This window comes from Macrosteles quadrilineatus, unplaced genomic scaffold (genome assembly GCF_028750875.1).
Source record: "Macrosteles quadrilineatus isolate MER2022 unplaced genomic scaffold, UCM_ALF_1.0 Scaffold_3__2_contigs__length_128488019, whole genome shotgun sequence".
Lineage (NCBI taxonomy): Eukaryota > Metazoa > Arthropoda > Insecta > Hemiptera > Cicadellidae > Macrosteles > Macrosteles quadrilineatus.
This window is the reverse complement of record NW_026542596.1, coordinates 103177076-103193085: the sequence shown is the minus strand read 5'-3', so window position 1 is coordinate 103193085 and position 16010 is coordinate 103177076. Positions and strand designations below refer to the sequence as shown.

General features: G+C 35.2%; 1 protein-coding gene across 2 annotated transcripts in view; it reads right to left on the bottom strand.

Annotated features, from left to right (window-relative positions):
- The window catches only part of LOC128990965 (zinc finger protein rotund-like), a 250005-nt gene that overhangs the window by 128654 nt on the left and 105341 nt on the right, over positions 1-16010 (bottom strand). For both annotated transcript variants that reach the window (XM_054413649.1, XM_054413650.1), the window contains exon 2: positions 15701-15916. In XM_054413649.1, coding sequence (XP_054269624.1) covers positions 15701-15916 — 216 coding nt within the window. The remainder of the gene's footprint in view (positions 1-15700; positions 15917-16010) is intronic.

The window sequence follows — 16010 nt, the reverse complement described above, 5'->3', positions numbered from 1 at the left end:
TTACGCAACGCCGTTACACAAACAAGCCGCAACACTTTGCCCAATTAAACTCCTGTTTGCCCTGGCTAATTAAAAATACGCTACCGGTCACAATCTCGGCGATAATCGCGCCGTTTGCCTAATTTGCATTCCTCGCCTTTTATTGCTCGGACCCGCATCGAACCGAGTTTCGACCACTGGTCAAATAATTTCCTTATTGACTTTCAGTGACTGAGTCAGGCAAGTCGAAAGGGGTGGAAATAGGGGTATAAAGGTGTACCATCGAACTATAAATAGCATTTGGAAATAAACTTCGTTTGAAATCTACCTACTACAAAAGTGTGTAATATTGCTATTGGTTATCAAAAATCGTGGATACATATGCATGTAAAGTGCATAAAAATTTATCGTAAGTACAATAAAAGAGAATCTGAAACTCTCTCAAGTAAAAAAAACTCCTCTGTCAGTTGTAAAATGCACGTATCTAAACATATTTTTAAAATAAATAATTCTACACTCGATTCAAATTGATACAATTGTACGTTTAGTATCCAATAGTTAATGCTTACCCAAATATATAAATCATATTTTTAGGGATTAAAATGAGAATTTATGTTAGGTTCTGAATGTATTTAATTTTATTTCTATGTGCAGACGTTATGAAAGTGGATACTAAATAAGTAAAACTTACTAACAATCGTATGATTTTAGTAGAGAAAGTTTTCTATTACGTAGTAAATTCTATGCATTGACCTGTCATTCTCTATGCAAGTTTCTTTTCTAATGCTTGAAAAGGTTTCCCTGATCACTGTGTTTCACAAAGAAGCATGTAAAGATATAAAATTGGATTAATTGTAAAAAAATAAAGAATAAGTCTTGTGAAATGTAACGAGCTATTAAGTAATTTAAAAAATAAATGTATTAATTTAATTGAATAATCTGTCCTTTACAATAATTAGTTACAACTTAGAAAAACAAGAAGGTTTATGTTGTCATGTGTAGATGATAAATGGTCCTATAGTAGTGGAATATTCCAGTTTTCTGGATTGTGTAAAGATCAATCAGATTGAAAAGTTGATTGCAACTAAATGTCAAAATTAATTACATAATGGTCACTTTGAGGACGTAGAAATAGCCAATGCTTGTTCATTTTGTTAACTTAAGTTTTGTTTCACATGTTTAATTACTAGGTCTATACATTCAGGTCAATATAACATGTAAATGGAATTTTCCATTTGAAATTGTTACTAATTGGATTTGTTTCATAAATTACAGGCTGTTAAATATTTTTAGCTTTAGAAAATTGTTTTTGTGCAATTCCAGTTTCCTAAAAAAATGTCTAAACGATCAATAAATTTAAATAACTAGTGCACCTGTTGCTCGAATTCGAGCAATTGCGAAGTATTACAGGCGTTATTTCAAAATGAATAACAGTCATAATTTCTGAAGACATAAAAGAGTCAATTCAAAGATAATGTAATCAATCATTCCACTCCAGTTATCGAAACTGAAAACTACCGCTCTTGTGTGTATCATGTGTTTACTATGGACAGCTGTTTTAGTATGCAATTAATAACATACTAACTTGGGTTTATTTGTCTGTTTAAGTAAACAAAATCTCTTCTTTATAATAATTACATTGGAATTTTGATGACTTGTTGGGGCCCGAGGGCTTTTAGTACATGAATTGGTGAAAGAGGGTGTCTACACATAAAATACTTAATTTTTACACATCGTTTGTAAAAACTCGTCTATAATTAACGGAGGGGTAGTGTTTCGTAGAAATCGCCTTCAAGTATTATATACAGGGTGATTACTGGGAAACGCATGCTTTTGACTTTCGTAGTACACAAGGAATATCGTTCGACGACGGCCGGAAGTTGTTGCGATGTGTAGGGGGAAGTGTGCAGTTTCAATTTTTGCCAAGATGTGGGATCTTGAGCATCGTATGTTTGTCATGCGACGATATTACGCAAATGGTGAATCAGTCACTCAGACTCAGCGAGACTTTCATACACATTTTAACATTGCACGGCATGGCGCTACCCCTGATCGTAACACGATATTGCGTTGGATACATAATGTAAAACTCAATTAGATCTCTGCTTAAGAGAAAACCTCCTGGACTGGCAAGGACAGTTCGTACCCCTGAGGCAGTTGAAAGAGTGCGCCTTGCAACAGCTCAGAGAGTCCTAGCCGCGACGGCAAAACAGTGACTCCAGTGATTCCACAACGGTACCTAGACATGTTGGAAGAATATTTCTTGCCGGAACTGCGCCATCAACGTGTACGTAATGACATATGGTTCCAACAAGATGGGACAACAGTCCATACAGCTCGCATTAGAATGGAATTCCTTCGGCGAACATTACCTAAAAGAGTTATCCCACGTTTTGGTGGTGTCACTTGGCCGAGCGCTCACCAGGTCTTAAAATTCCAGATTTCTTTCTATGGGGATTTTTTAAATCTAGAGTTTACATAAACAAACCAAAAACAATACAGGAACTTTAAGAAGCTATTCGCCAGGAAATCAACGCCATTCCTAGAGATATGTTAGCAAATTCCGTAGAAAGTTTTAAGGAACACCTCCAACGCTGTATCAAAGCAGAAGGCGACCCGTAAAATTATCAATGTTCTCTAACCACCACGTTAGAAATGTAATTTTTAAATGCTAAATTGCAAGTAATTTTATTCTGAAATTGCATATTGTGTACACTGTTTTTCCACTCATAAATAAATTTTTTGCTCTGAATTACCTGAGTACTCGTTATTTGAAAAACATGCGTTTCTCGGTAATCACCCTGTATAAGGATTGATACCCAAGTAACAATAATTAAAACTTTTTCGTTTGGTATGAATGAGTTGGAACCTTTTTTTTACTTTTTGGACCTTTCCTTAACGACATGAATCTTTGAAATGCGATAGGAAACATGACAAGTGCGCAGAGGTAAATTAACGCTAAATTTAAGAAAGCTTTATTTCGCCACCTTAAGTTTGTATTAGATATCTATTTACACAAGATAGTAGATTAAGCCGATTTGTACGTGTCAAATCATCTTCAACCCCATCAGAGCTTCTACAGTTTCCCACGACGTAATCCGACGGGGGCGGAACCCAAGGGTAGAACCCAGGTGGCGTTCCGGGTATTACCCAATTACTACTCTCTCATTTACAAGATGAATATCCTATCATTATGAGAATCTGTGTTGGTTTACTATAACGAGGCGTACAATCAGGTCAGTGTGTCTTGAAACCCTTCCCATGACCACTGGATTTGGTCGGACACCACCTGTTTATTAATTTACTTTTTTGAAATATGAAAAATAGGTCGTCTCAATGTAGGTTGTATTTTTCTCACACCGTATGTGGTAAAAACATCTCGATAAACAGCTTTATCTCGTTTTTGTCCTTCTTTTTCTCTTCAAACAATCGATGATTGATTTTGAGCTTCTTTATATGCATAAAAACAAGCAGCTGATTGGCTGATTGTACCCGACTTTTGTTCTTATCTTCGTATTGCAGCATCTGCCGCCGCGTCTGAAGGAACCTTAGAAAAACGTAATTGCATTGTACAGGGGATGAGTGCATTACGGGGAGGACAAGATCAAAATTTTTGGATGAGAGAACGCGGTGAAGAGATAAGAGATTAGGATCGGAGATACCGGAGATACCACCTGCTGGCGGGTCTTGTGTAGGGCGGCACATCAGCCGTAGTGGGGGGTAATCCTTTATTATATGTCGGTAACGTCAATAGTGGTAATGTCGGTAGGGCAGTATGTCACGTATTAGGAGGTTGAACTAAGGTTCACTATACTAATGATAGCAACTTCTTAGTTGTTAACGTAACATTGATACCAATACGTCAAGATTGGTTAGACAACTCTGTCATGTCGGTATTGCAGTATAACAAGTGATGCTAAGGGGTAGAATCATGGTAGAACTGGTAGAAGCAACGATATAAAGCGAATTGTTTATATCGTTGGGTAGAAGGGTAGGATAATATAAGGCATAATTGGAAGTTAATCTTTGATATTTTGTCCGTCTTAATCGAACATTAATGAAATTAATAATTTGTGCAATAAGACAAGGCAAATGCAAGAAGTGAAACTAGTATAAACAATTACCGAATTGATACAAAAATATAGCTTATGTTAAATTTCCAGACTTCCCCAAAAATCAAATAGAATATTTACATGGTCTGCCAAACGTTTGTTGCCTAATGATCGTGATTGATAGTAAATAATAAAACAAATATTTTCCCCAAATTCTTTCATTATTTCTTTTTTGTATGTAATCCTTCTCATTTATTGTTGAACTGCATTATCTAAATACAGTATGTATACGATTATTCTTTAAAAGCTTATTTACTTTCTAGTAATTTTTCTGATTATGTGTTGCACTTTCTCTTGATTGGCGTAAAGTCAATGGTGAATTCATTGATTGTAGGTTAACTGGTTAACTAACTTAAATTTCCTATTGTAAAAGTCTGACTTTCAAGCCATAATGATGGAAAATTCAAGCTAATTAATTACATTTCTTCTAAGTTTTATTTTAATAAAAAATAAAAACAAAAAACCAACGTAAAAACTCATAGCATGCGTCACTATTCATTATTAGCGTAAAGTCAATGGTGAATTCATTGATTGTACGTTAACTAACTTGAATTTCCTATTGAGAAAGTCTTGACTTTCAAGCTATCATGATGGAAAATTCAAGCTAATTAATTACATTTCTTCTAAGTTTTTTTAATAAAAAATAAAAATAAAAAAAACGTAAAAACTCATAGCATGCGTCACTAAATGCATTTAAACTGGGTTCATTATAATGAATATTTTATTCTACAAACAAATTAAATTTACTAAACTAAATTTAGCTTGTGGTTACATTTCCAGTATGTTTTGACCAGCATTTGACCAAAATAATATAAGAAAATTTTGTTAACCTTAATTTTATATTGTTATATATTTTCCCCTGTATCATTACTTTTCTACCAAGGATGAAATTAGAGATGGTATGGTGCAATAGCAAGTGAGTTATCATACAAAACTGAAACCCAATAGTTCGACTTTCTCTGGCATATGATATGGGGAAGGCGAAAAGTTGCATAATCACTGTTTAATCAACTAACTTACTTTGCGACTGTGCATAGACAGAATGTAGGCTAAGGACAAACATATGATTTGTACATTTTCTTCGTGTTTCATGAATTTTTTCATGTTTTCTATTAATTTACTTAATAGTCTTTTGTTGTTGTAAGGTTTAAAATACCCCCGCCGCAGCAAACCTGCAGACTAAGCGAATTTCCATTTGCCTGATTGGATTTACACTAAAATATCTCCTTAAAAATATCACATTTATTCCCTATTTAAATAGAATCAGTTTAACACATAGTTAGGTTTGCTGCAACAGGGAGGGTGAAAGTGTTTTTTTTATGTAAAATGTTAATAGTTAGTAAGAAATAAAAACATTTTCCAAATTTGGGCAGAACATGTTAATAAACAAGCAAACTACAACAGTTTACTTATTCTCCATAAGAATAACATGAGAATTTTAAATGTACAATTTTTTGGAATTTTCTCCATAACCATTAGGCGCATTATAACGCTTCAATATACTAAATTATTTGTTTTTTTAAGCTCTACTAAATTGTTTGGAAAGAAATTGCAAAATTTTATGTTTTTTGGGTCAAAAATGGGAAAACCCCATTTTTACCCCATAAAAGCCCCCATAAACCCCCGTTCCCATGGTCCAATCATGCTGGTTCGCGAACTCGTTCGAATAAACGTAGGTTTACAGGTTTGTACCAAATTTCATTAAAATCGGATCATTTTTGCTCGAGTTATCGCGCTAACGGACACATATATATATATATATATAAATATATATATAAATATATATATAAATATATATATAAATATATATATATATATGAATTTGAACGGATGGTGTTTTTGGCCTCTAGGGACCTCAAAACGAAAAAAAAATCGGTCCCGGGTCCAGGTCTTACCATGAGTACTACGGTAATAGCTTATTCCCTATATGGGAAATTCGCTAAAAGACAATAGACTGAAGTATATTTACAAAGAATTTTCTACGGAATCAGCGGTTTTTTTTACTTTCTCTCCCTAGATACATAGTATATGGAGAAAGTATCGTTTGCACCAAAATTTTCGTGTTTGAGTTTTGAGTGGATATATCCATTTTGGAACCACACTTTTTGTCCAATTTTGATAAAATGTGGTACCTATGTAGGTTTTTTCATTTTTTTTATTTTAATTTTTTATGGGGATTTTCCCATAAAACCAATAAATAACGGAAAATCTGATTTTCTAGTAAATGGCCCGAACGATTTAGATAAAAATTTTGTATGTTATAGTATGTTTAGGTTCTGAACAAAATGGTACAAATTCTATTTCCGTAAAAATTACAATTCAAAAGCTAGTGTAACTTATGTTATTTTCCCATAAAAATCCCATAAAATTACAAAAATCGGATTTAGGAAAAAATCTGGTTTTGACTAAAATTAATGTGTTATGGTCCTTATAATTCTAAACAAAATAATGCAACCCCCATTACTATAACAATTACAGTTCACTCCCACCGCTTACCCATGACAAAGGTTGTTGAAAAGCTTATGAGAGAAAGTATGTGTCAGAATGCTGATACCGTTTATTTTATTAATCTATTTGATCAAAAGATTATTGTCATACAAATATTTAAGGTAATTATCTTTTAACATTTCTTCTTCGAATTTATCCATCCTTTTCAGCTCTTAATTTATATTTTTAACTTTTTATTCATTATATCTGCAAAATAAAGTACAGTGTCAACCGCAACGATCGCATCGAGAAAGAAATCTTAACTTTATGTCGTGTTTATTCGGTTCAATTGACTAACAACAAATAGTCTAATAACAAATTAAATGTATATGGTTGTCATAGTTTTTTATTAGACTAGTTGTTCAGATACTTTAATCATGGCTTATAAAATTGCCGGATTGTTTTTAGTTTGGATGAATAAATAATCATTTAAGACTCCCTATTCTTAAACAGTTTATATACAGTAATATTAATTCATGCAGCAATACCATGTAAAATCCCCAATATTAATTGATATTATGAGTTATCTAAAATGTCAACTACTCCAACTGCAATAGCTGTCATCTTCAGTGGTATTAAATTGTCTACACTGTTAGTGACATACAGTATTCATACTGCATTTGTGAAGTTTATAATTATATAATGGGTATCACCTAGCATGCCACGTTTACACTGGATTCCGTTTAGGTAATATTTCTCCATAGTTGTTAATATAATACAAATTCCTTAAAGTTATTGCATATTGGTCCAAGTTACCAAAACCAATAAAAAATAGGTGAGTAACAAAAACTACTTATAACTCACTTATAACATATACTAAATCTAATAAAATAAATTGTTATCCGTAATTTGGTGTTACGTGATAATACCAGTGACCACTAAACGTTACAAGCTGGTGATAACGGTGACCTGACAATGTCAAGGCTCTGCGGTTATTGATCCCTAATTTATACAAAATTCTTTGAAAATTTCGTTTGAAATCTATGATTTTCTTGAACTGTTAAAGTGTAATAAATGTATGGTTTATTTCGCGTAAAAAATATTAGTCTCTAGTCTTGTTTTGAAATCGATAATGAAATATAGCTTGTTAAAAATACTGTTTCTCTGATCTAATGAGTGTTTTTAGAGATAGATTAGAGATTTTTCATGATGCGTAAATAAATTTAATTTGATTCATTTTACATTTGTTCTACTTGTATACGGTTGGTCTAGATATATTTTAATACATAACATTTAAATATTGAAAATAGAAGTTACTCGGCCGTAGATTATTTTAAACTGATTGGAAAATATACATTGTTTCTGTATTACCTCTGACAATTCGTTTATAATTTTCACTGATTTAAATATCACATTTTCCTTTTTCCTTCATTAAAAAAACAATAGCAAAAAAAAATTATAAGTCCATGTTACAGTACTACTAAAATCATCCACTTTGAAGTATATAGTCTTACTACTACCAAATTAGTTTTTTGGCACGTCGAAACTCAATTTTATACTTCAAATTTTTTTTAATGTCTTTTTACCGCGTTTTTTCTCTACCACACTACATAAAAGCATTGGTTAACGCACCTTAAAAGCTATGTAAATGGATGTAAAATCCCTGAGACTCTAGTTACCGGGTTTAGCCTCCCGCGGCGTTGACGGTTAGCTCATCATCAGCTTAACATTTTTTGGAAGGGTTGAAAAACCGAGATGCACCAAAAACTCAGGGTGGGGCCGCGTCTCTGGGGTGAGGGATGCAAATTTTGATTTGAATATGTGAGATCCTCGGACGTGAGCTGCCTAAGGGACGCGTTTTCGACACGGACGTCGTCGAAATGGAGCGATTAAGTCGTCCACCTCTAACCGCCCTAGTCACAACAGCCGATCATATTTCCTACTTTGTTATACAAATCCGTCTGTTTCCCCGCTAATGATAGGTGATCGATAACCTTAATTGACCTATTTGTTGCGCTCCGCTGACTTTCGGGTGAGAACTGAATATCATTTGCGCACCGGGATTTGTCTTTGTCGCTCCTTTCTGCACCTGAATTGATCAAGCTGTCATTAGTCAAATGCTAATGTTTTGGAATGGGTACGTGCATAGCAAGTTGAACAGTTTGTGATTTTGATAATTTTATTATATTTTTAAGATAAATTAGTTTGATTAAATTCAAAACATGAATTTAAACTATGGAAATAATTTCAAAGTAAGTATGTCTAGGTACTATCTATAATTTACTAGAATTTTATCATGTTATTAAATGATTAGTCACACCTCTTTCCTAAATATTCTCAACTTAATTTTTAAAAGTTGTGTAAAGTTTTCACAAAAAAAAAACCAAAATATTATGTCTTTATGAACAACTTTTCAAATTGAATTCCGATTACAAATGACAATATGGTATCAGCTTTGAATGTTTGAAAACTTTCAGATAAAATAATGAATTGGATAAATGAAGATCAGTACAATGCTGTTACGTTTACCGTGGGGGTGGTTAACATTGAATGCCTCATTTGCTCATTTTAGAAAATCGCGAATATTGTATTTACAAAGTAGTGAAAACCCAAAATATCCAATACAGCCAAAATCTTTGCCATATATAGCTTAAAGTTAATTTCATTTACTAACCATTTGTTAGTATTTACTACCATAACGTAACAGTACACCACTTTTGCATGAGGCGTTGTAGCCCTCCAACAATCAAAGTCAAATGTTGAATCTGTTCGATCAATTTAAAGGTTAACTTCGTGTTCGAGTCCTTATTTCCTATTTTGTCATCGCAATGACATTTATTTAGAATGTGGTTTAGAATTTGACGATTGGGATATTTCAGATGCACTTTTATCGTAAAGGTTAGCTGTTGACAATGGAAATGCAAAAAGCCAACTGGAGCAAGGAGTTCGTCCACTTAGCCCATCTGAAGTAGCTCTCTCCAAAAACCAGGAGACAAATCCCCAAAAAAGTTGCCCCTGAATCCGACATCACGCCCGATTTAGGCTTTGCATGTTAGGGTTACTTTCTCGTGCAAGGGAAAGTGAAGGTGTTTCAATGTTTCTGAAAATATTTGCATCCGTAGAAGCTTCGTGAAACATAAAAAGTAGAACTGTTAAATTCATCCGACATTAAACTGGTTTCCAAGTGACTATGCAATTTAGCATTGAAGCTTGTAATGTTTTTAGGTGGTTAAACTCATTCTGATTAGTGGAAAAATACCTTTTTTGCAGTGGTAGGTAAATGTATAATATTCATCATAAATCGAATCAACGAATGTAAAGCAATTTTAATGATAGATGGAATAAAAAACATTTAATGTTTAAGCAACTGCAGATAAAAAACGAAACACCGTCGTACTTTCCTTCCATAACCAACCCTTAGAGTTTCTGGCATAAAAACACTTAAAATATTAATTAGGCAACCCCTTGAGCGTATTAGTTGTTTGGTCAGTGAAAATTGTCATATTATTTCCCAGATCAATACCTTAACATTTATTCTACATATTTTATAATTTACAACCTTTTTTGTTTTGTTTAATCTATGCCCTATAGTAATAAGTGGATAATCCCTCCACGTCACAATAACAGTAATTAGTTTAGTATGATACCTAAATATTTTGGGCATCATTCGCCTTACTGAAATCTACTTACACTGTCTCAAGTGATTTCAATAAAGTGAATGTGCCCAAAAATATTTATCATACTGAAGTATTAACCTCGCCTAAAATACCATGTCGTTAGTCGTACCACAAAAACCATCTAAATACAACCATGTACCAATCAATGTTCTAATTAAATTCCTATAGAGGTAAATCATTGTATAAATTAATAAATCATAAATTTAATAATAGAGACTTTAGCTTTTATCATGAATACCATAATTCAAAAAAAAAACTGCCTCAGTTCACGTATATCAGTTTACTTAATCTGCCCAACCAAAAAACCAAGATTACAATGATAGTCTGGTCCTATTCACACTCCGTCCCGCCAAAAACGTGATGTCACACCTCACTCACGCATTAGCCAGCTGTGACCTTGCCGCCAAAATGTGAGAATCGAGGAAACCGAAAACGGCCATGGTCAAAACGCACCGACGGTGCGGCGTCCGGCCCACATTCGTGAACTCAACACCCGGCAATGCGTTAATTAAATTATCAAATTTAATTGGGAACGTGTTGTTTCCCCTAGAGAAACGCAGGTTCCACCTCAAGCAGCTGTAATTATATTGTTTTGAACGTCCCGTATAACTGACAGCTTTATTTGGCGGTTAGAGGTCTCAGCGAAATAACTGTTTTGACGAGTCGAGGAGTAGGTTTAGTAATGTGAATCCTAAACATTATTTAGATTGAATGTTGTGGTAGATGTTACATTCAAGAGTGAGTTAGGTCGGGACTTTGGTCTTGAAGGCCCTGGTTCAAATCCCAGCAATGCCAATGTGAAAATTTCGTAATGTAATGGATTTGAGTTGAACAGTAGTTTTTTTTTTATTTTTTTATATTAATGAAAATAATTTGTAATTAAAGGGTAATGTAGACTCCGATGGGTGCCGCTGGTGTATATAACAGAGCGGGACTTAAATTATGGAGACGATGGTTCAATCTTCACCGATCACTATTAACTTTTAGCATTACGATAAATCAGTTCTTGTAAAGGATAGTCTTTCTTCGGGATACTCCCCAATCATTAGATCAATTTACTTGAAGAGCGTTGAGCTTACGTGTACTTTCCCAAAACACCGACCTAAATTTAATCTTTGGTGTAAATCTAAACATGAAATGTCATCAACGAGAGGCTATAGTAACTGGATGCTGTGGCAACGTAATTCGGAGTTTTTATTTTATATGTATGTACGTAATTATGGTGGAATAAATCATTATTTCATTATTTCAGTTCCTTTCAAATCACTAAAGAATATGTTACACTTGTGCAACACAACAAAAACAAAACACAATCAAAAGCTGTTCAACATAAATAACACGTCACAACTACAATTGAGTTAGTGAAACAAAAAGACAGAAACATAACCTACAAATAATGTCGGACGCGATAATCGGGTTTAATTCGGCGTTGGCGCGAACGTTAACGGCGCGAGGCTATGTGTTCATCAGCTGGCATTGTAATTATCAGCTGTAAATATCAGCTGATTGGTGATAAACAGCTGAGAGCTCCAGATATTGTGTCATTAGCACGGCAGATAGACATCGCGGCTACTGTAGCCCTACTGTGGTTAGAGAATCGTAAATACGCCGTGAAAATACCACCTCCCCGGGGTCTGAGAGGTTTCTTTTTGTTTTGAGATTTGGAGCTGGAATAGCGATTAGAATTGTGTTGTATTGTTCCGGATACAATCCTGGGAGAATTGTGAAACTATTGATTACGTTGCAATGATTTATCGATTTATTGGTTGTTATCTTTCTTTAATTTATTACTGTAAATACATTAAATGCTGTTTTAATGGTAACGGATAAAACGAATTTTCTATTTAAAAAATATATACAAAGAACATAGGTAACTGGGAAACATGGTTGGATGTGTTCCTTCCTAGTTCAATGGTCAAAATCACATTGTCAGTAATTTAAATAAAATTACAAACTTTATTTAACCGTTATTGTAACCAAAGTGCAAAAAATCTAAAAAGGTTTTAACCTTGAATATATAGAAAACAAAAGACATGGTAATAATTACTGGGATATAAACTCTCTGAGTGAACCATAAATGACAAGATAAGTTCAAAAACAGGTTCAATTAAATTAACATCTATTGTGAGTCATTTATTGTTTCATAAAATAGAGAAACTCAAAATTAACGTTATGCCAAATTAATATTGAATTTGGCTTACGCTAAACGAGTTATTTAGTAAAGTAGTCCATATTAACGTATTAACTGTAAATAGAAACCCGCTTCCTTCAATCCGTCAGATTTACAGTTGAATTCCTAGATCCATCGATTGACACGGACAGTCAGAATTAATTTTATGCAACAGCTTCTTAACGGAAGTTTGGTTTTTTAGGAAGATCTCCAACAACCGCCGGTTCCGACGACAGCGACGGGGAGAAGCGAGAGACGAGATTAGAATATTTTATATCCGTACGATTAATTTGCGTACATCTCTCATTTATCTACAAGGACAAAGCGAGGATTACCATCCGTTCGTTACCGGAGAGTTCCCACAGATACGAGCGTCCCATTGGTCGTCACCGTCAAAGACAAAAAAGCGACCCCACACTATTAGGCAAAACATACACACCCAGCCAAACTTCCTTTATTTCAAACGAATAAAAACATAATTTGCATGCTTAACCCTCTCGAGAACGGCTTAGGACGTTTTTGTGATGCACCGCTACCTGACAGACGGGCTTAAAGACCCGCAAGAACAATGCCGAGTCTAGTGAGAAAAAACCTGCATTTGCATCCAGTGTGACCACACCACCCCAGGCGAACAGGTACGGCGAGGGTAAAAAACAAACGGGACGACTCAGTAGGGGAATCCTTCATTAATAAAGTTGGGGTGAAGTGTAAACAAAAGAGTGACTATCATCCCGCGAGCGCTTCTTGAGCTACCTCATTGTTCTACGCAGCACTTTGCATTCGGACAATACCGGTTTGGCATATTTAAATACGATACGACCTGTAATAAAAGCGGTTTAATTATATAGAGGAGGATCTCGGTCTAGCATTGTTTTCTACCGGTTTTTGCATACCAACGGATACTGCCACTCAGGGGCGGTGAGAAAAAACGAGGGAAAAACTATGGTTTTTACGCGGGCTCGAAGGGTTGGGATTTCATGCGCCGTTGTGTGTCGTTGAACGTAACGTATATACGGTTGTACGGTGACCATGTGTAACCGACTAACTTACTGTAAATTTATTCTAACGACAGAAAACTAGTCATACAAGTAGTTAGTAAATTCGTAAAGATTCCATGAGTGAGCTGACAATTTATCGATTAGAATTATTGAAAATGTACATAAATTAAAACAAAAGAGGACAATACATAAACAGTAGGGTAAATGCGTTAGTATAATTTTCACGTAACGCAGGAGAATATATTGTAAGATTTGCAAAGACGTCACTATTTAGTAGAAATTATGATAAATCTGTGAACAAATGCGGAAACTCCCAATACCCTGAAACGCTATATTTCAATTTTGCACAACTACCACAACGTTGACTACAGGAATTTAAAATTCTCTCCCGTTTTCCATTAGCAAAATGTATTCCAACAACCCCTCATGAAGATATCACTATTGATCCGTCATGTCTGACATTGAAGTGTTCACATCAGCATGCCGTGAGACAGAGCCTAGGTAGTCTAGGTACGCCAGCTGTCGTCGCTCAGCAGGCGTCCATGGCCTCACAATGATAACCGCATGTTTGAATATTGATGGCCGATTGGTCCTAATAGCTCATCGGGCCGCAGCGACAAAACAAACATCTTGGGTTCCCAGCCACTCCACCAACCCTTGCGACACTTTGCATAAAATAATATCAACACTGGGGCGAAATCGATCCCCAATAAACCAGTTGCGAAATGTGTGTAGGAATGATCCATGGAAGATAATTCTACTTGAATATACCTCGTTATTTCTTCAATTCAAATTTAACCTGGAAGATATTTTGTCTAATTACTTCTGCATTGTAAAAATTTCTTGTAATTCCCGAACAATTGTTTAATTAATGACGAGAAAAGCTCTGCTGAAAGGTTTTGCAATTAATTGAGTTGTTTTTTAAATAAAAGTAGTACAGGATCTGGATCCATATCTATCTATGGATAAAACGTTCTTCCAAAAATTGCATGCTGCATGACGCACATTATTCTATTCGACACATTTTTTCCATAGAAAGAGCAAAACAAAATAAAATTCATTTCAACAAATATAAGAGACAATTCTAGCAGTTTATCCAATATTACATCAACAATTTGTTTTAACAAAGACGCTAAATTGATCAAACATATACACGCACCCAAGGACTCACTCATAGCGTAATGGTTTTCCAGAAATTAAGGAAAAAAGAGAATCAATTTGTAGAAGGTAAACAAAAAGTTGAACAACCTCACAATCGGCTTTCCTGTTTGGTACAAGAACCTGCTGAAGAACAAGACCAAGAGGACTTCCTTGCTCTTGACCGAAGAGCAGGTTTCATTGGAAGAAAGTGAAGCGGGGCCAAGGTTGGGTTATGGCAATGATCGGGAAAGTTCCAATGTGGGACATGTTACACAACTTTACCTGTTCCGGAATCATCATTTGATTCAACCCGCCTTGGTCTTGAATAGAGCCACATTCTCGAAAGCAAGTTTCATTTGGCTCTGCAAACTAGTTCCGAAGACACGGTCGTTTGGCACACAGTTGCAACGATACGGGTTGTCTACAACTTTAGCGGCAATTCTAGATAGGTCAACATGTGTTGGCTGCGTTTATGTGCAATTCAAGGTACTCCGCATAATGTGTTGCTAGACAAGCTCAAGACTGCAGCCTTCAGTGAGATATTGATAACGGACCTGTCTCAAACGTTCGAGACGTTGGGGAATAAGGAAAACCAACTGACATAAATCTCAACGTTGTGTTGCATTGAAAATAATTGCTAGCGTAAAATTTAGATGCACGATAATCTGAAGGTCATCTAGAATTATTTGTGGAGTGATTTGTGTGTGCTAAATGATCTAGATGAATGCTGCTCTTTAAATTGTAACTTTTGATTTACAATCGAGAATTTGAAATATGGTTTTAATATTTACACTATTGATATTTTAGTGCAAGGACTCCATGTCGTATGTAAATAACGATTGCCTTCAAGGTACACTTATTATTGAGATCAGCTATGCATAGATTGCTTAGTCACGAATAAAATATATGTACGAGATCATTTGTATGATTTACATTTTTACCAAGGATACATTGATTTAATAAAATCCAGTTCTCTTATTATTAAAATGTGTTTTAGGAGATAGCCTCAAGACTTCCCAGAAACTTCAAACTACGTTTACATTCAAGATACTTTATAGTTCCAATTATATTGTTAGTTTTTTCAGCTATATTGTCTGGGTCTCTCTGAGAAGAAGTGCTATTCCCGCAGGTGCTATATCCCCAAAGATTTGCTGCTGAGTTAGAACATTTTGATTGGCTTTTCGCAAAACTGCTTACCTCCACTCCTCCGTTCCACGCCATGTAGTGGATGCCATCGTGATGGTTGGTGCCCACGTTGTTCATGTGCTCAGCCATGACGGACATCCAGTGGACGAGGTTGCCCTGTCCCTGGCCTCCCGCAGGCCCTCCACACTTGCCGTGGGCCCCGGACACCCCGGCACTACCGCCGCCGCCGTGCTGGCCTCCCGCGCCCTCCCACACGAAGGCGGCCTTCTGGAACATACCAACAATGAGTTAGCAACATGGAAATAAATACGTTATGCATAGTTTGGCAGTCATCTGATTAGCACAAGGAAATGTTTTTAAA